We start from the raw sequence: 21,533 nt of genomic DNA, 5'->3' as shown, positions 1-21,533 counted from the left end.
GACAGATAGCATGCTGTTGTTTGTCTATTTAGCATGTCTTCATCTTAATTGATAGTACAATGTTTATCAAGTCCAAGTCTGAAACGTTTTACATCATGTTTGTAATCCCCTCAGTGCACTTTTCACCTGGCAGATGCTGCTTATTCACAGTAGTTACTGTGACGCTAGATGCACCATGCAGCTCAGTGGCAGTGTTGCCATGTCCGCTTATTATAAGCAAGTTTGGGCTTTTTTTCCCCTGTAAAGTTGCTTGTAAAATATTGGTAGTTGCGGGTTGTGTTTTTTTGGGGGGCTTGTTTCTAAAGTGTTAGTTTAGTTGCTTATTTGGGCTTGCTTCTAATTCTTTTTATTATTATTTAAACCAGTGGTTGTCAAATATTTTCAAGTCATGGACCCCCCCCCCCCCCCCAAATGAATGTCTCTGTCCCTAACCCCCCATCTGTTCTGTGCCATGGAGCCCCCTACCAGATTTGTGTTGTTAGAATGTTTCAAAAATCTTCCAAATATTCCACATTTTATTTCAAGATTATTTTGAAGATAGCAGATTAGCGAAGCGACGCGTTGAGAGCTTGTAGATCGGCTATTTTCAAATAGCCAATGTACAGTATATACTGTAGGTTTAAAGTGCCCATGTGGCCCATAATAGTCCCTTCTTTTGACCCTTGTTTTCCTAGACCTGGTTGCGTATTTCTCTCACAAAATCTGGCAACACCGCTCAGTGGCCTTGGCTTGTGTTTAGTGTCCGTTTAGTGTCCGCCCTGAGACAGGGGGGAGGTCGGCCGAGGTCAATCCCCGGCCGAGTCATAACCAAAGACTATAAAAACGGTATCCGATAGCTCCCTGCTTGGCACTCAGCATCTGAGGGTAAGTCCCTGCGACATAGAGTCATGTCCAGGGGGGTGTGCTTGTACATCAAGGAAACAGGAGATCGACGCCTGACCTATAGGGTCACATGGCTCAGGAACCATTGGTTCCCAAGCATAGACTGTAGAAATGAACGGACAAAGCGACGCCATTGGTTTCAACAGACCGTAATTGAAGCCAATTGTTTAGGAATTTCAAATCCGCCATCTTTCTATATCGCATCATATCGCGTCATTGCTAATGCAACCGGAAATTAATCCTATTGGTTGGGTAGCTTGTCAATCAAAACCCATCCGCTTGCATTGAGAAAAGAATCTTTCTGACACCAGCAAGGGTAAAACAGCAAAACTACAGGCCTTTCATATGAACTGTCACTTCCTATATAGACTCAATTTCAAAGGCCAATGCTGGGCCCTTGTTCCCAAGGCAAGGTAATGCTGGATAGACACTGGATACCACCTTAGGCTGCCCCACCACCAAGTGCTGTGTCTCTCATCCATTTTCAACATCCTAATACAGTAGCATTAGCTATTTCAAGTTTATTTTATTTTTTATTTTTTTTTACACTTTGACAGAAATAGTCCTTATTAATTTCAGATGTGACAGTTAGAACACCAAACATAACTAAAAATGTCAGCAGAAATCCGCACGGAAATATGCTATTTAAAGCACCCTGCTGGACAGGGTTTAGACTACAGTACAGCAGTAGCATTTAAAAAGGTCTTTAATCTGGCCTTCATCGTTAAGTGCAGTTCAGTTCACTAAAGAGTTCACATAAGATGGCACTGGCAAAAAAAAGCGCAGATATTTCCACAGCAAATGAGCTCATAGCGATGCTGCTGAAAGCCTCATTGGGTATTTGACATGCTACAGTACCGACTGTAGAGTCTCTCTCTACAGTATAACCTCGTAGCAAGAATTCAGAGAGCCTTCAATATTTCTGAGAAAAGCTAATAAGTGGTTGAGAGCAGTGGTGTGGTGGTGTGGTGTGGTGTGGTACGGTACAGATGGAGGTATTAAGTCATTTCAAAGTGGGGTCCGGGGACCCCCAGGGGTCCTTGAGGGGGTTCCAAGGGGTCCCCAGCTAAATGATGGATAGTTAGGAACCAAATAGAGCCTTGTGGGTCTGTAACTCTGAGAGAGTACAAATGGAACCAAATGGACCCTAACGGGTCCATTTGGTTCCATTTGTACACTCTCAGAGTTAAATTAACATTGATTTTACAATATAAGTTGGGGTCCCAGAGATAAATGTCATTAAATGGGGGTCCATAGCCTAATGCATGTCAAACTGGGGGTCCTCGAAAATAAAATGGTTGAGAATCACTGCTAGAGCCGTAAAAATCTTCTCCTATGGGGGTCCCTGGTATATCTTTTCAAATGGGGGTCTGCTTGCTAATAAGCATCAATTTGGGGGTCCTTGACATGAAAAAGTTTGAGAACCACTGTATTAAGTGGAATGTTGTAGTGTGGTGTAAAGCAGTGGTTCTCAAAGTGGGGTCCGGGGACCCCCCCAAGCATCTTTGAGGGAGGGGGTTCCAGGGGGTCCCCAGCAGATTTGTTAATATATGGCATTAAAACATCTGTTTAACCACTTTAACCTAGTGAGCTTGTAGATCTGCTCATTTTGGAGGGAAAAAATATCGACCATGAAAAATTGTGAACTATTTGGAATCATTTTTGAAAGAATTTAACAACACAATTCTTCTCTTAATGGGGTTTCTACAAAGCCTTTTCAAATACATATCAATTAGTGGTCCTTGACATGAAAATGTTTGATGGGAAACACTGGTGTAAAGGCGCGGGCTCTTACCTGGTTTGCTGTGTTTTATAAATGTTCAGCTCAGACTGGCAAACGTCCATTTGTCTGACCCTGAATGTGTTTGAACGACGGACACACACACACACACAACACTGTTTGTTTACACTGTGTGGGTATTAATATGACTGTGGAAGGTCTGCACCCCCTGCTGTCAGGACATGGAGAGTGTCAATCCCATAGCCCAGGGGAACGAACTGGTTGTCGTGGCAACCAGTAAGCCCTCTGCTCTCTCTCTCCTCTTTTTTTTATGATACCAGAACGACCTAGCCAATCACAGCGCAGACCGTCTCTCTGGGCTATGGGGTATTAACAAAAGCGTCGTGTGGGTGGAGCCTAGAGGTGGTTTACGTTACGTCAGCGTCAGCGTCATCGGAAGCGGTTGGCACAGCTCGAGCCATTCAGTAAAATCTATTCATAACATAATGTTACAGTATCTGTGACACTGACCGTAGGTAAACATGAGCTTTAGAGCAAATATGAGTGTTATTAACAGCTGTTGTATACATTATAAATGTAGGCTGTTATTATAAATGTTTTAGCACTTTTATAGCAGTCTGTACAGCCTGTACCGTTCTGTGTAGCACTTAGTTTAGTTGTCACTTACCCTGTAATAGTGTAGTGACAGCTGTCAGTCAGTCATATATATGATGTGGGTGTTCGGATACGGGTCTCTCATATGGAAAGTGGACTTTCCCTACGAGGAGAAGAGGATCGGCTACATCAAGGGCTTCAGCCGCCGCTTCTGGCAGGGGTCCACGGACCACCGAGGAGTCCCTGGGAAGGTGAGTGTCTGTGTGTCCATATGGCCCGTGTAGTGCCCTGTCATGCTGTACCTCAGGGGGTGTTGCTGTCAGGTGGAAACCTTGTATGTCCAAATCAGTTGCTTTTTTATTATTAGTAGTAAACAGTGGTGGAAAAAGTACTCAATTGTTTCAACTTAAGTGAAAGCATCAATACTGCATTGTAGAAATACTCTGTATTACAAGTAAAAGTCCTGTATTCAAAATGTACTTCAGTATGTAATTGAGTACTTTTGCTATTATTTTAATGTTGTTTTATGCTTTTGCTTTTCTTTTTTTGCTTTATTGTTAAATTGGTTGTAACTGTAATTGTATTCTTGCTCTGCATTTCATTTCATGAAAGGTGCTATACAAATAAAGTGTATTATTATTATTATTATTAAAAGTACAAAAGTATTGCCATCAAAATATACTTAAAGTATCAAAAGTAAAAGTACTCATTATGCAGAAGTTTTCAAATGACTAAAATGTATACAAATATTTCGAAAATAGAAGGGAGCTTGTAGATTGGCTATTTATCAAAATGGCCAAATATATAGGTCTGAAGTGGTTAATGTATGTTTAGTAATAATAATCAAAATCAACAAAGTAACTGAAGTTTTAAAATAGTGGAGTAAAAAGTAGGTACAATATTTGCCTCTGAGATGTAGTGGAGTAGAAAATACTCCAGTAAAGTAAAAGTACCTCAAAATTGTACTTAGGTACAGTACTTGAACAAGCTCACAGATCTGCTATTTTCACTACTTTTGTGTGACACTCTTGTCTTGTCACAGTGATGAAGTAGCCTTAGGCCATGCATTTTTACGGGAAAAAAAGCTGCCCGACAGCTCTTTGGAACACAATTTAATGTCAGGTTTACTGGCTGAAAAGCCACCATCAGTCCTCCCTCCATCTCTCTGTCTCTGTATGCATGAATGTGAGTCAGCACTGGTGTAAAGTAACTAAGTACATGTACGCAAGTACTTACTTAAACACTTTTGATGAGTTTTTACTCACTACTGGAGAATTTCCAATTTTCAGTACTTTTACATCTACTCAACTACATCTCGAAGGCAAGTATTGTACTTTTACTCCACTACAATAATCTGAACACTTTAGTCACTAGTTACTTTGTAGATTTTCATTATTATTACAAAACATACACTAACCACTTCAGCCCTATATGCATTTCGGCCATTTGAAAATAGCCGATCTACAAGCTCACAATGCGCTGCGATGCGACGCATTGTGAGCTTGTAGATCAGCTATTTTCAGAAGATTTTTTATACATTTGAAAACATGAAATGGGACAGCCTGCATAATCAGTACTTTCTGCTTTTGGTACTTTACTTTCAGTATATTTTGATGCCAATACTTTTGTACTTTTACTCAAGTACATTTTGAATTCCGGACTTTTACTAGTAGCAGAGTATTTCTACATTACAGTATTGGTACTTTTATTTAAGTAAAAAAAAATGAGTACTTTTTCCACCACTGAATGTGAGTCAGTGAGTATTGGGAGAGAGCTCAGTGCAGTCAGAGTAAAATAAATGACTCATCATGTCTCTGTCTGTCTCCACAGCCTGGCCGTGTGGTGACCCTCACGGAGGACCCTGAGGTGCGTTGTTCACTAATTAAACACCTGTTAATATATGCACATAATCATCATAACTGTGTTTGTGCCACAAATAGCTAAAGGGAAAAACAATGCAGAATAGCTGAAGAGCAGTAAGATCAATATCGTTAGCCTCATCGTAGCATAATTGCCTGAGTCATATTTTAAAGGTTTTCAGAAAAGGAGAAATGGAAAAATCACTAGTATCTGCCTAAGTCATCTAGTTGACTTATAGGCAATCAGGAGGAAAAAAACTAATTTAGCCTAAGTCATGTTTATCTGCCTTTATTTATTTCTGCCTCACTCCACTCTCCTCACACTGCTGATTCATCCTGCCTTATTGCCTAATGTCCTCAGCCTATCAGAATGCTTGTTACATTAAAACACATTTTTGCCTATTAGTCAAAGAGTTGACTTAAAATGACGTAGGCAGAAAGTGATTTTGGAATGTAACAATCCCTGGCTAATGGGCCAAATATGTCTTAATACATTCTAAAAACCATCACGCCAGAAGGAAATGTTTGGAACGGGGGGAGTCTGGTGCAACGCTCAGGTCCTGGACCTGGTGAGACGAAGGAGGAGCCCGGCCAGGAGGCCACGCACAGAGCCTAGTCCCTCCACGTGCCAAAGCCTCTCCTCTCCCCCAATCCCGGTAGAGTAGTTCCGGAGAAGCAGATTGAGTGGCCCTGTCTTTCCCTAAGAGGACTGACCGTGGGTAGCTACTGGGACGTAAGTCGGGGGGGCTTGATCAACCCCGGCTGGGTCACCTGGGCGAGGGTGTATGTTGTTGCGAGACCCGAAACACCCGTCGACCCCAGGCTACAACACTGATGATACGTCCCAGGTGCATCCATGTGATGTTTTTCTTTATAAATGCCCTCTATAACTAATATAAAAAATTCAAAGCACCTTAAATATTTTATTTATTTCACATAAATAGTTCTTATATAATAGTTCTCTTTTACTCAAGGGAGACAATGCCCTTCGCAAGTTGGTGATGTCATTTGTCCATGTGTGGTCCAGCCCTAAGGAATGTTATTAGAATGTCTTAATAAAAAACTACTTATTAATTCCTAAGGTTGATAGGAGAATCAAAACAATATTTTAAATATTTTTTTATTAGCACATGCATTCCATACATTCCATAGGGCTAGACCACACATGGATCAACTTGTGACGGGCATTGTCCCTCTGAGTAAAAGATGAACTATTTATAAAATATTTAAGGTGTTTTTAATTTAATTTATAGAGGGAAATTATAATGTATTAAGGCATATTTGGCTAATTAGCAAGGGATCCTTTTAACACCCCTGATTCTAACTATCGACTCATTATCAAGTAGCTGAAGCTTGTCATGGATAACAAGTTAATGAAGAGTGCGTGGGGAGATACCAAATCTATGTAGAGAACTATACAGCAAGCTCATCTGCGACGAAAAAAAAAGAACAACACTCTTTTAACACTACTGGGATTGCAGGTTAATTACCTCATCTCTGTCACACAATTAAAATCCGGCAGATCAACGTCAGGTTGCATTGCTCTCTCCTCTCGTCCTCTGCCTTTTTTCTTTCAGATTAAAGCCCGATTTATACTTTTTCGCACAAAGATTTGCCGAACATAGCCGATCTACAAGCTCGTAATGTATTGCAAATCAGTTATTTTTGTTGCGCGATGGCTTGCAGGTGTCTCGTCCGTTGGCCTCAAACTCACCCTAACACAGAAAAACAAAATGGGCCTGATTTACTGGTTCCTTTTCTTCCTTTTTTCAAGGCTGACAGCCAACTTTACAAACTGTAATACAGAAGTCTTTTCTTCTCTTTTGTTGTGGAAGTTTAAACGAGGAATAAGCCTCAGACAAACTCACTGCAAGACAGAAAAACAAAATAACAAATGGGCCTGATTGACTGGCTTTTTAAGGCTCGCATCCAGCTTCACACACTGTACTGCAATAGAGCAGTCTTTTCTTCTGTTTTGTCGGGTAAAGACTAGAACAAGGAATAAGCCCAATTAGGAACAGGTGAGACACAATCCAGCGTCTAGTAGTTCAGTTCAGTCCAGACAACCCAATGTGAAACAGATGTATTGAGAATGAATGGTTACGGTACACAGTTAATGTTTTAAAGCGGATATTTTTAACTCCGATCTGTGCTTCTGGGGGGTCCCTGGAACAACACATTTTGAGATGGGGGTCCACGGCCAAATACATATCATTTTGGGGGTCCTTGACAGGAAGAAAGTTTGAGAACCACTGATTATAGCATAACATAATATCTTTCAAAAAAACTGTTAGGATTTAGAAGACATTTGTAGAATCCCCAGGAGCAAAGACAAAAAAAAAAAAAAAGATTTGAGTAAAAATGTTTGTTTGAAAAATATATATTCAAAAATGTGCACAAATTTGCAAAATATTTTCATGAACAGAAATCCTGCACACTGCCCTTGCTTTTATTTAAATTGACAGGCGTTTCGGTCCCACTGGACCTTCATCAAGAGTGTCTTACAGCAATAATACCAACATCTTCTCCAAGCGGTGTATATATATATATATGAGAAGATGTTGGTATCATTGCTGTAAGACACTCTTGATGAAGGTCCAGTGGGACCGAAACGTCTGTCAATTTAAATATAAGCAGAGGCTGCTGAGCAAGAGCAGTGTTCGGGATTTTTGTTCATGAAAATATTTCATGCTCTATTCTGTTTACTTTGGTGTACTCGTATGGATTCAGCTTTGGTGAGATTTGATGCAGATGTGGCCTCGACATGCATTGGCCACTCCCCTGCATTCGTGCATTTAGTGGTTCACTGTACCCTAAAGTTAGTTATACAACCCACCCTGGCATACAGCGTCCTGAGCCAGCGAGCGAGGAAAAGTCATTAAAAGGAGTGTGTTTCAATCAGACGGATCCTGATTGAAACACGAACGACAGCGCGTTGTTGCAGTGACGATGTCCACCCCTCAAATATCCCTTCGCCCCTGTCTCTATTTGAGCGAGTTTTTTTGTGGCCGTGTCCCCACCCCAAATCATTTGTATATTGGTCGAGATCTGCACGCTGCTTTTTGTGACCGTTCCTGAAATACAGCTATTTTGATTGGCAGAAGCTTTATTAAGATTGAAGGAAATTGGATGTTCAAATTGCATAGTGGACCGGGCAAAACACGGTGGCTTCTCCATCTCATTTTGTTCTTGACACACATACGCACACACACTTCATATTTATATCTCAGGGGGTTGTTCAAACTGTCACCAGGTACATAGCGAGACCCTCATTACTTCATCATTTATATGCCGGTTCAAACTATCAAACAGACCATCAGCTAATGGTTGTTTTTATCTGAAGTGAGGTAGGCCTATACCTTGAATTGATTGATTGATTGAACACTTTATTATTTTTAGGAGTACAGTCATAAGTCATAAGAGGATAACATGAAAAAGCCCTGAGGGCTTGTTTACCTACTGTAGTTCAGAGGAAGTGTGCGTGTGTGCGTGCGTGCGTGTCTCTACATCTTTGACAGCTAATACACCAGATGTTGTGGTGGCTGATTAAGAGTCTAGAGATGTGTCTGTATTACAGATAGCCTGCACCTTTGACCCTAGCGTAGAGGAAGCTTTTATGACCAAGGTCGTTAAATAACAACCACTTCTACAGTACATAACATCTCAGAGCTGGGCTATAGGTGCAGACTATTTGTTTTTATATTTGGCAGCCTATAGGACATACCCACAGACTGGTTGTTAGAGGGTTTCTTTCAACAACTTGGGATGCCCCAAAAAGGAGGCAAAAAGGCTGGCAAAGTATTGTGCTCTCTCTGCTATAATTGGAAGCCACCACATATGGCGGAGACGCTGTTACTTATACCCATAGAGTACTGACTGAGTGACATGCTTATTGTATCATGATTCATGAATACATATGCCATGATTTTGTGAATGTAACCTTACTGCTTAATATTTGTGTCGTTGTATGCTCTCCTTTGTGTGGACATAAATAAATGGTTAAAATCCGCGTGTGCGTGCTCGTGCGTGTGTGTGTGTGTGTGTGTGTAGAATCAGATCCTATAGGTTGAGTTGGGGGTGATGAAATGCAGGGTTTGGGTGGGGTGGGAAGATGCTGTAGCAGCAAGGGTTGCAAACTGAGAAGTGGAATATTGACATAGGCAGAGTGAGAGAAACAGTTTATACATGTGGATAGACATCCTTCTTGCACAGAAGGTTGTGTGTATGTGTTGTAGAACAGTGGTTCTCAAACTTTTTCATGTCAAGGACCCCCAAAATGATATGTAGTTTTCAGAATGTTATTCCCCACGATTTTTCAACATTAGCAGATCTACAAGCTCATAGCGCGGCACTCGGTGCTGTGCTATGAGCTTGTATATCTGCTATTTTTGAATAGCCAAACTATAAAATATGGTTAAAGTAACCCCCCGAAGGACCCCTGGGGGTCCCCGGATCCCACTTTGAGAACCAATGTTGTCGAAGATGTGTTGAGAAGATGGTGAAAGATCGATGAAATTCTGTACAGTTGAGATTCTGTTGGAAATAATTGTTGATAGTCTTAGTTTTCTTGGCATACACACATCTCAGACACTCCCCCTCACATGGTCTCTAAACACCAAACTGCATCCTCATAAGAAAGCACTTTTTGTTTTGGTACCTAGAGTTCTTGTAAACTTTTACCACTGTATATATACGTACCATAATTGAGAGTGTTCTGACAGGCCGTGTCACGGTGTGGTTTGGCAAACCTGACCGCAGACTGCTAACATAGAGAGACTGTATAAAGACAGCAGCAACAAAAACCATTGGTGCAGAACTACTGTATACCACAACTTCATAACAATTACACCACTTGTTGAAACATAAATACAGTCCAAAACATCATTAAACCATTTAGACCCGAGGCCCATTCTAAAAAAATCCAAATCCAAAACAGTTGCTATATCTTCGTTGTCGGGTGGAAAACTTGTACTGTACGTCCAAAATGTACAGTACAAGAACCATTACAAAGAACAAAAAACATTTAAAACATTTGAAAACAGCCAATGCAAGGCGTTGTGAGCTTGTACAGTAGGTCTGCTATTTTCATTATTTTTTTGCTGACAGCGTGTCGCGGGTTCGAATCCCGATCCCGACGACCTTCCCCATCTCTCTCTCTCGCCATTTCCTGTCAGACTATTGTACTATCTAATAAAGGCAGAAAAAGCCAAAACAAATATCTTTAAACAAAAAAAAAATGATGAAGAAGGGCATTAATTTACGAAAAGAAAACATTAAAAGTTGAAACGAAACGAAAAAGATACAAGGTTTCTACTCGACAGCTACAATATATAGCTAACATCAAAACTAAATGACACGGATGCTTTCCAGGATTGAATGAGTTAATAAGGACACTAGCCACCCTGCTCATGTTCTGTTCTCTCTCTCCTCCTCATAAACATTACCGGAGCATTAAACCACACATACCAAAGCAGCTGACGCACCCTTATATAATCCACACACAGTGTAATATGTAATGTTATTGTGTACTGTATTATTGTATGGTAAACGATGCCATGAGGCTCTTGTGTTCCCTGGTGGCACGGTGTCAGTCGGTTGTTTACTTCTGTCGGTTGGTGGTGTGCCCACTTGTGAGGCACTGCTGTTTGAAGGCGACTGATGTACAATTTTAATGCGGCGCCCTGGATGTGTGTGTGTGTGTCTAATAACAGCATCACAGTGGTTTCTAACAAACCCTGTGAAGAGCCGTTATCGGGTCACGTCCAGGCGTTCACAAGCACACTGGCTCAGCCTGCTGGTGCCTGCTGCTGATTAAGTAGGATTGCACTATTGCACTTTTTATCCGTTTACTTTTGTTGTATGTCTCTTATGTTGTTAGGGTTGTCACCTTTATATACAATGGTCTTTCTGTCTGGAATAAAGATTATATACATTGTGTATATAATGTACACGTGAAAGTCTTTTTGAACAGAGTCTTATGTGTATTTTGTTGGCTTTTTTTGGGATGGTGTGTGTCCTCTTTAGTGTGTGTCCTCTTCTTAAGTATTGCATTGTATTATAATAAACATGAAAAATAAAGCTGAACTGGACCTATTGCTGTATATTTCTTAACTTAAGATACACATTTAAGTCATATGTTAGAATTATTACTTAACTTTACAAGTCACTTTGGCCAGTACAGACAGAGGAGTGTATTACCATTTGTTAGCCTGGTTGGGTGTGGGGTACACTTAGCATGGAGACAGTGCGTCTAGGCATTTGTCATCAAGGCTGACACCTCTCTTTTCCTGGCCCTTTACAGTTGCAAATGTGGAGGGCCAGGGGAAGTGGGGGTCCACCTTACAGGGCTGACACACCCACATGTACCTCTTCTTAGATCTCAAGTGTGACCACTGCTATAAGTACTGACTGAAATGTAACTAACTTTAGTGTGCTAGTCCGAGGCCGGAGGGCTGAGGGGAGCTGAGGCTCCCCAGGAAAGCTGTTTGTACTCTGTCTGTTCCATGAAATAAATCCGAAGCAACGAACCTCACTATTGGAGTGATGTCTCATCCATTCTTCACCATTCATTCACATCTCTGGAACATCAAACTAACTTTACAATATGGCGTTGTTGGCAATCAGTATAGTGCATTAAAACCTGTAAACTGTGGTTTTAAGATACCACATATGGCGGTTTTGTCGGCAGTCGCGTTGGTTTGGCTATTTGGGGAGCGGGACGCCAATCTCCAGAAAAGGCTGAGCCAGGCGTCGAAAGGACATGCGCGGTGGGGGAACTTTTGGCCTTGCGGTGGAGTGATGGATCAAGCTATCTTCCGGCGACGTGGGGGGACCACTGCAAGGACATCGGCACGACACGACGACAACTTTTCGAGGATCTACGGGGAGAGGCCCTCATCATGACCAGATCTAGGACGGCTGTAACGACTCATCTGGCTGCACAACTTATCCTCTGCGATCGCTAAAGGAGCGCGCTGCGGTGCTGACGGCAGTGCGGGGAACCTGTGGATCGACGGGGTTCTCTCGTGGCGGGTAATGTTGTGAGGATGGACGGGAGACAGCGGGTGCCAGCAGAACGTAGAACCGGCGATGAGGGGTTCTTCGTGGGGAGTGTGTTTACATTTTCTACGATCGCAAGTAGAGCGTGCTGTTGTAAAATGCAGCTATCTGTTGGACAATCTGGACACTGTACTGGGAAAGCGGCCGGGGCGAGAAAATGACGTTGAGGGAAACTACAGAGAAACATTATCGAGCGGGACATTGTGCATACGGGACCTGGGGTTATATTTTTGTGATGTTGGGGGTTTAAACTGTGGAGCGAGGGCTGCCATGGCGTAAGTGTTGTGAGGATATTTTTTTACTTTCTGGTCTCTGGTATTTTATGTGAGCTTACTTTGTGTTTTTGTTATTTCATTGGGGGTACACTGCCTTGTCTTTTCACTGTGGGCGCTTCCGTTCGTAGCTGTCATTTGTCCTTGAAGGTACAGTGTAAGCTTAGGGATAAGTATTAGGCTATCTTTGAGTATTATTTGGTGGCTCGGCGGGGGGGACATTGACCTGGAGGGTGGTGCTATCGGTTGGTGAGTGATGATTCAACTGTATGCTGTCAGCTTCCATTGTGCTTGTTAGCTGTGTAATGTTTTATCCTGGAGTTTAAAGGACTAACAGAGGGATCCTGCACGCTAATTGGAATCAGGGAATGAGTTTTCTGTCTATTTGTGGATCACCTTGTCACTGTACTATGTAATTTTGGTTCTTGTATGTGCATTATTCTGTATTGGATATTGTTTGCTATTTAGTGTTCCTGAATGTTTTATTTTTGTCCTGGTTGTGTTCCAGTAAGTTTCATGGGGGGCGGTTCTTTGTTTTTCTTTTGGAAATATACGTTTTTGCGGAAGACGTTTGGAGTCTCCCGTGGGGGGTATGCTGTATATTTCTTAACTTAAGATACACATTTAAGTCATATGTTAGAATTATTACTTAACTTTACAAGTCACTTTGGCCAGTACAGACAGAGGAGTGTATTACCATTTGTTAGCCTGGTTGGGTGTGGGGTACACTTAGCATGGAGACAGTGCGTCTAGGCATTTGTCATCAAGGCTGACACCTCTCTTTTCCTGGCCCTTTACAGTTGCAAATGTGGAGGGCCAGGGGAAGTGGGGGTCCACCTTACAGGGCTGACACACCCACATGTACCTCTTCTTAGATCTCAAGTGTGACCACTGCTATAAGTACTGACTGAAATGTAACTAACTTTAGTGTGCTAGTCCGAGGCCGGAGGGCTGAGGGGAGCTGAGGCTCCCCAGGAAAGCTGTTTGTACTCTGTCTGTTCCATGAAATAAATCCGAAGCAACGAACCTCACTATTGGAGTGATGTCTCATCCATTCTTCACCATTCATTCACATCTCTGGAACATCAAACTAACTTTACAATATGGCGTTGTTGGCAATCAGTATAGTGCATTAAAACCTGTAAACTGTGGTTTTAAGATACCACACTATTGTCAAGTGTCTAAGCAGCCTGAACTAGTTCTTCTCAGCTCCAATTTGTTCATCCTATTCTGTCTGGGGTGCTGTTCCACATTTTAACACCTAAAAGGTAATACACAAATGAATCACTGTACTGTAATTTCTCTCATCCTCTTATGTGGAAGGGTTTTTCTGCCTGAACCGCTGCTGTATCTCTTAATTAACCACATACAGTACGCCCTGTTTTTATACTTGTACGATGGTTTAGTGGCAAAAATAGCCATGTACAAGCTCACAATGTGTCGCATCGCAACACGTTGTGAGCTTGTAGATCGGCTATATCCAGTATTTTTTTTAAATCCTTGCCTCTATTAACATGCCCAAAATAGGGACCCCAGGTTGAAAGTGGTTAATAAAAAGGATTCTCTCTCTCTCTCTCTCACACATAGGGGTGTGTCTGGGGCGTGGCCTACAAGCTGCCGACGGGCCGGGAGCAGGAAGTGAAGCGCTACCTCGACCACCGCGAGAAAGGTGGCTACCAGGTCATCAACGTGACCTTTCACCCCCGTCCGCCCTTCGTCGACGTCGCCGACCCGCCGCCCGGCCAGGCGCTGCTCTACATCGGCTCTCAGGACAACCCCGACTACCTCGGCCCCGCCCCTCTGGAGCAGATAGCCAGCCAGATCGTCGGCGCCACGGGCCCCAGCGGGCGCAACACGGAGTACCTGTTTCAGCTCGCTGATGCGTTGAGGACACTGCTGCCCGAGGACGCAGACTCACACCTCTTCTCTCTAGAAACCCTGGTCAGAGAGAGACTAGAGACTGGGGAGTAACACACATACATTCACACACACACACACACACACACACACACACACACACACACACACACACACACACACACACGCACACACACATACATGCACACACATACATACATGCACACACATACATGCACACGCGCACACGCACGCATCTTAACCGGCCTCAAAACACAATCTAAAAAATATAACTCATCTCAGGGCAATAGATAGATAGTAGGGCTGTCTTCAACTAAAGATATTTTTTGTTAACTAATAGCAGTGGTGGAAAAAGTACTCACTGTTACAAGTACAAGTCCGATATTCAGAATTTACTTGAGTAAAAGTACAAAATTATTGGCATCAAATTGTACTTAAAGTACCAAATGTAAAAGTACTCATTATGTAGAAATCTTCCATTTCATTTTCAAAATGTATAAAATCATTTGAAAATAGCCGATCTACAAGCTCACAACGCGTCGCATCGTGATGCGTTGTGAGCTTGTAGATCGGCTATTTTCAAATAGCCAAAGTCTATTTAGGGCTGAAGTGGCTAATGTATGTTTTGTAATAATAATAAAAATAGAGTAGAAGTAAAAGTATTGAAGATTGGAAATACTCCACTAGAGTAAAAATACCTCAAAATTGCACTTAAGTATAGCAGTACTTGAGTAAATGTACTTAGTTACTTTACACCACTGACTAATAGTCAAAGGAAACGATTACTTTAATCAACAAATCTGTCAAATTGTGTTTTCTGCATTATAATCATGCAGAGACCAGCCTTTTCAGGTCGGTGAGGTTGAGCTATGGCTGTTGAAAGTTATAGATTGTCATTATAATGAAATAATTATATCAGTTTGCCAGCCAGAGATGTGCTTGGGGAAAAAGCACAAAACACCCACTAATCAACTAAACGGTCTTTGTCGACTAAGACCAAAACAACGATTAATCAACCATAAGGGGACAGCCCTAATATATATAAATGCACAGATACATACTGCTAGCTCATTAGCAATGCTGACAGTCTTTTCATTTTTTTCCTGTTAGTGTAACAAAGACATTAAATCATGATATTTTACTGTCTGTGGAGAGCAGAGACTGCCACTGTGTAAAGGCAAGTTAATATTGTGACAAGCTTACAATTTTTATCTAAAACACATTCAAGATTTGGTTCATAGATAGATGAACTAATAATGTCAGTTGAGTGCCCTGATAATGTTTTCCTTTGTCCCCTGATTCTGTTGTCTGTGCAATATGATTACCATAATATGATGGTTTTCCCTCCAGGAACGACTATTTAAAGAATAGCTTAGCTGTTCTTGAAGTTGGGCCCTATTTATCAACTTGTTTGGCATGATTGTGATAAATACAGGGCACTGATGGGTTCAGTAGCCTGCCAGCACACCAAACACAGTACATCTCAATATCAGCCTCCAAGTACAATCCTTCAGGGGATTTGTTTAGAGAGCGATGTTGAACTTTGGTGGGGCCTTGTGTTGTGTAGCTCAGTGGTTCTCAAAGTGGGGTGCGGGGACCCCCAGGAGTCCATACATTTAGGGGTCCTTGACAAGTTTGAGAAACACTGGTATAGTTCCCTGCTCATGATATAAGTCAAAATATTCTCCATCATCTTTATCTGTATGTTGCTTCTCACGCTGTGATCGAGGGACCAAAAGTATCAATTCTATTCGCTCTCTGTGTAGTGAAACTTTTAGCACACAATGTACAATGAACACAAACTAAGACGATTCTGCCAATATGCTGACGTCATTGCTCATGTTACACCGATATTGGTGACGCATCGATTTGTGTTGCACTTGAGAACATCCATTGAGGGCGATTTAACATGAATGCAGCCGTTTCACCTTACCAAAACGACATACAATATCAGGGCCAGTTATTTCATATTGGCAGAGAGTTTGTATTATGTGCTAAGGCTGTGATTTTGAGAGCTTTTTCACCAGACAATTAGAATGGAATCACTACCTTCAGTTTCTCACTCATGAACCCACAGAAACAGCAGATAAAGGACAATATTCGGTCTTATACTGTATCATGCTCAGGTACAGTAGCTTTAAACATTAAAGCATTGCCTTAAGCTTCAAAGAGGACACTCACAGTCATAGTATAGCCAGGCTTTCAGGATATAAGTATTTCAGAATCCTTATATGTTCTGAAAGAAAATGGTTACAAAACATGTTTTCAATTAGGCTTTTAAAGGACAAAAAAAAAGTCCATACAGTATAAATCCCCCCTCTATATAAACCACATCCATACACTTAGGACACAGCAATGACACACACACACACACACCCGCACACGCACACATCAATCACTTATCAACGTACTGAGAAAGTAGGAAGGTCTTAAGCCTGCTTTTAATAATAAAGCATACTTTAAAGCCATAGATGTACATTCTGTTTGTTCTGGTCTTTGTCAAACTATGTTCGCCTATTGGAATGTTATAATTAACATGTAACATACTGAGAACATGAAGAACAAAATAAAATTATAAATAAATAAATAAAAGTCACTCTTGTTGATTGTCTTTCTTACACACACACACACGTTGGTATTACTATAGGTGTTATTTTATGAATGCCATCTTTTAACCGTAAATCTAAAGCCAGTTATACTTGAATGCCGGTGCAACCGAATATAGCTGATCTACACGCTCACACATCGCCTTGCGACGCCTTGTGAGCTTGTAGATCAACTATTCCAACCCTAACCCTTAAACCTAACGTCAATACAAACCTCAACCTGGATCTTTCCCTAATAGTAAGCCCAAGCTACTGTATAGCCTATGACCATTATCTTATACTTTGGCTATTCGAAAAAAGCAGATCTGCTATTTTCTTTATATCGTGAACACTTTTGCAAATCTTTTTAAAGAACATTTTTAACTCAAATCTGTGCTTCTGGGGGTCCCTGAAACAAAACCTTTTTGTTGTCAAGGACCCCCAAGATTATATGTATTTCGCCCAACTCCCTATATCTATTTCTTTCTCTTTTTTTACTATAAAACAATTTCTAGTTTCTAGGACCAGAAAAAATGGCTATTTCTCAAATTCTATTATGTTTGAATGAGGACATTTGCCCTCACAAGTACACACACACACACACACACACACACACACACACACACACACACACACACACACACACACACACACACGCACACACACGCACACACGCACACACACGCACACACGCTCTCTCACGGACACAGAGGACATGGTAGCCAGTTGGCAGTATTTATTGGCTTTATTCAGTAATAGCAGCTCTACAGCACAGCTATAGAACAATTTGGCACTAAACTACGCCTCTTATTCCTTTAAAGAGATCTCTTTATCGCCACGAATACTGCCAGTCCTTTGTGCCAAGCACAAGAAACTATGAATAGCTATAAATATAAATATATATAAATATATACACTTGAGAATGACTCATCTTGGCATACAAAAACAGCACACCACACTCATTATTGTCCACTACACATTTCTATAAATTATATAATAGATTTATCAAATGGTAAACTCAGCACTGCCTCATGTACAATGTACAATACAATACAATACAATTGTGTCTTTTCCCAGAAAAACTGCACTTACTATTTACTAGTGTAATTAGTGTGGAATGATAAAGTTCAGCATTTATATTTCCATTATACTATGTCATAACATAGTATTATTATAATATGATTATACGCATTATAGCAATGCCATTTTAGAACAGTATTATAGTTTTAATGTTGATGTATTTAAATAATATGAATATTGTATTCATTGTGGTTTATCATGGTCTTAGGCCAGGGGTCTTCAATGTTTTTCAGCCCAAGGACCCCCTAGCTGAAAGAGAGATGAAGCAGGGACCCCCACTACATACAGTACTGTATACATTTGTATTTTCATAGATTTCATTGACCAACACCAAACCTCTTTGCCGAAAATAGCCGATCTACAAGCTCATGAGCTTGTAGATCGGCTATTTTTGGCTTAAGTTCTCTTCAGAATAGGGATAATAGGGTTCATATGGTTAATGTAAAAAAGAATCCAATCGCACAAAGATTTGGCGGCTCCCCTGTAGTAACTCTGAGGACCCCCTAGGGGTCTCGGAACCCCTGTTGAAGACCCCTGTCTTAGGCAGTCCCATATCCCTACATACTTCTTTTCACTACTGACACGGCAGATGATTTTGACAGCAAATTTTGATTTTGTTTCATTTTGTGTCATAGTCTTTTGAATAAAATTTCATTTAGTTTTAGTCATATTTTAGTCATCTGAAAAGTTTTAGTTTTTGTCTAGGTTTAGTTGACTAAATATTATAACATTTTAGTTGACTAAATCTACAGCTGATTTAGTCGACTAAAATGTATTTTGGCGGTGCCTTGATGGCGTCGTAATGGGTGAAAATAGCCGATCTACAAGCTCACAACGCGTCGCAGCGCGACGCGTTGTGAGCTTGTAGATCTGCTATTTTCAGTGCACAACAACCAAACATAAAATGACTTGTCTTTTAGTTCTACTGGATCACTTCTCCACTAGTCCCTCCTTAACATTTTTGTCTAGTTTTTATTTGCTGACAAATTGTCATAGTTTTAGTCATCATAGCTTAGTTTTTATTTCGTTTTTCTTAAGTTTTCGTCAGTGAAAAGAGGTAGTCGACGAACATTTTTCGTCATAGTTTTAGTCGACGAAATCAACACTGCTGACATGGCAGAAAGTGTGAAACAGAGAGGGTTTGTGTCACAGAACTGAAATGTGAAAGAGAGAGAGAGACAGCTTTCTGGTAGACATGGACAAAATAGTGGTCGAACGTTTTGGATTGAAAAAGACAACAACAACAACACCACAAGGAGCGTTCAGTTTATCTTATCTCTAGAGGAATGTGTTCTCATTTGGGGGCGGTTGTCGTGCCTGATAAGAAAAAGAAAAAAAGCCGACTGCCTACGTCAAATAATTGAAACCACGGTCAGATATCTATAGTTCGCCCACGTCTTGCTTTCTGGAAGGAATTCAATCCAAGGCCAACATGGAGGCAAGAGGCAGGCTTTCTATATACCCATACCCAACAACATTAGAAGTTTCGGCACAAGAAGTTAACTGTGATGTTTCTGCTAACACACTGAGGCAGCCTAGGGAGCCACAGGGCTCCTAACAGAGTTCTCAAAACTTCCCGGGGGCAGGCGGAGACATGTATTTAATATCAATGTCTCCGCTTTTCAGACAACAGCTCCCGTTTGAAAAAAAGTATGTGTCTGTGCTTGGTGTGACAATATCACAGCATCGTGTTCTGTTTAACATTATCGTATCTTCAATATCACAATCCAAATTATATCCGTGTGTTAACTACTCACATGGAGCTTGGAGCGACGTTTTGTCAGCTCCATGGAAAAGAGACAGAAAACTAGTTTGTAAATATCTCCATCCTTGTTTGCTCGCGCTATGGGACAACACAAGCAGCAGACACGCCACTCCGCTATTAATCTCTCAAGAACAGATTCTGCACTGCATTGGAATCTGTCCTGAAGGTTCGTCAGAACGTGTACACACTGTGTAGGAGTGGGCGTGCCTTCAGATCAGGAAGCAGGCCGCGCTTTACCCAATCAAATGTAGTGGGCGGGATTCACGTGTCCGTCGATCATTCCCTACTGGAAACTAACCAAAACTAATTAAACAATAGCGTCCGCGGAGCAGACAAAACCACAGAAAGATATTCACATTTGAACTTATACTCTTTCATCATAGAAACAAGTGGGCTTATAACAAAAACGATCCATGTTCTCTGGGAGAAGTGGTGTTAGTGTTCCGTGTAGAAATATTGTTAGTGGGAATGAAAACGTAGTCGCACCACCCGGAAGTGGAGCGGTGAAGGTAGACTTAAACCCCGGTTTCCTTGCGCACATGTGCTGCGTCGTCATTGTCCCAGAGTTAACTGACATAGTCACAAACAGCAGAGGTCGCTGTTTTTCCTTTGCAGTTGGCTCTGGGTTCCCAGATTGCTCCGCTATAAACCCCTCTAAATGCACAGTAGGTGCAGATTATAGAGTTTCATTTTTACACATCTTAGTGCTGGTGGTAAGTTAGTGAAAATCGCCTTAACTCTTTGCCTGCCACCGTCGGATTCTGCCAAGGCGCAGCCTGCCACTGACGAGAATGACGAGATTTGTGTTTTCAGTGGTTTTCCACCAGATGGCGCTGTTCGCTACCCTATGAATGATGCTTTCACTGCCAGATGACGACAGACCCGGAATTTATGTCATTTAAAAAATAAATCCGCTCGTTTACTTTCCTGTGGGAAAATGCCTTTATCTCCGTTTATGTTGCTTTTTAAAAACAAGCCACATTCAACTGGCCACAGCTATACAACGGATTACCGCGACCGGATGACATTTTTTTCCGAGACCTCCAAGACCCCTAAGTGTGTACTGAGGCGATCTCCGTGAGGACGGCGATCACGGAGAATGTTCCATGATTTTTCAAAGGTCAGTAAAATCGCTTGTTTTCGCTGCAGTAGCGTCACACTATTACACTATTACTCTGGCAGTTAAAGAGTCAATAACGGCATACTTAAACCCCAGCGGTGGCACATTCGCCCAAAAATAGCAAGTGTTGAGCTTGTAGATCTGCTATTTGGTGTAGCCGGGGGGGAAAAAACGGCCAGAGTACAATTGTAACTCAAGTCCGTCTCTCTAAGAATAGAGGGTTCAAGTGGTTAAAACCAAATCGGTGATCTTCCCTTCAAGCGGTGATCACGTGATTCTATGGCCAGTGGGAACCAGCGCAGCGCACCGCCTCGATGTAGTAACAGAGAGACACCAGCAGGTCAGTGAGTCAACGTCTAGGCGTAGTAACAGGGACACACCAGCAGGGCGGTGAGCCAGTGTCTAGGCGTAGTAACAGGGAGACACCAGCAGGTCGGTGAGCCAGCGTCTAGGCGTAGTAACAGGGAGACACCAGCAGGGTGGTGAGCCAGCGTCTAGGCGTAGTAACAGGGAGACACCAGCAGGTCGGTGAGCACCAGTAGCTGATCGTCGGTAAAACACTGCCGGTGCTCCTGCCAGTTGTCATGGTGAGTGCGCCTGAAGTCAGACAGCGTCTTCTTCACCGTCATCTGTGGAGCCATCACCACCGTCACCATCATTATCATCATCACTATCACCATATGTATAAATACTAAATC

The 21,533-nt window shown here is 41.8% G+C and overlaps 2 protein-coding genes across 3 annotated transcripts in view; one reads left to right on the top strand and one right to left on the bottom strand.

The window, feature by feature from the left end:
• The first annotated feature begins 3,083 nt into the window (after positions 1–3,083).
• chac2 (ChaC, cation transport regulator homolog 2 (E. coli)) lies at positions 3,084–16,839 on the top strand. 2 transcript variants are annotated; one of them, XM_084077638.1, is made up of 3 exons: positions 3,084–3,468; positions 5,048–5,083; positions 13,995–16,839. In XM_084077638.1, exons 1-3 carry the CDS (start codon positions 3,331–3,333, stop codon positions 14,376–14,378), a joined length of 558 nt encoding a protein of 185 aa, XP_083933764.1. In that variant the 5' UTR covers positions 3,084–3,330; the 3' UTR covers positions 14,379–16,839. The 2 variants fall into 2 exon arrangements, with proteins under 2 accessions (XP_083933764.1, XP_083933765.1); XM_084077639.1 differs by lacking the exon at positions 5,048–5,083.
• A 4,371-nt stretch (positions 16,840–21,210) lies between these two features.
• LOC311060215 (proteasome activator complex subunit 4B-like) overlaps positions 21,211–21,533 on the bottom strand; it is a gene marked incomplete at its 5' end in the record, with an annotated part of 80,993 nt that continues 80,670 nt past the window's right edge. Inside the window, one exon of the mRNA XM_084078348.1 lies at positions 21,211–21,464. Coding sequence (XP_083934474.1) covers positions 21,330–21,464 — 135 coding nt within the window. The 3' untranslated portion in view covers positions 21,211–21,329. The remainder of the gene's footprint in view (positions 21,465–21,533) is intronic.

Source organism: Gymnoscopelus microlampas (assembly GCF_963454915.1).
Source record: "Gymnoscopelus microlampas genome assembly, chromosome: 14".
In the NCBI taxonomy this organism is placed as follows: domain Eukaryota; kingdom Metazoa; phylum Chordata; class Actinopteri; order Myctophiformes; family Myctophidae; genus Gymnoscopelus; species Gymnoscopelus microlampas.
The sequence above is the reverse complement of the archived record's forward strand: the minus strand, read 5'-3'. Positions and strand labels throughout refer to the sequence as shown.

What these genes read in the sequence shown, in the direction of transcription:
- chac2 (XM_084077638.1), top strand. Translation starts at nt 3,331, where the DNA reads ATGATGTGGGTGTTCGGATACGGGTCTCTCATATGGAAAGTGGACTTT. An exon ending in ACCGAGGAGTCCCTGGGAAG is followed by an intron (nt 3,469 to 5,047) that starts GTGAGTGTCTGT and finishes CTGTCTCCACAG; the next exon opens with CCTGGCCGTGTGGTGACCCT. An exon ending in CCCTCACGGAGGACCCTGAG is followed by an intron (nt 5,084 to 13,994) that starts GTGCGTTGTTCA and finishes TCTCACACATAG; the next exon opens with GGGTGTGTCTGGGGCGTGGC.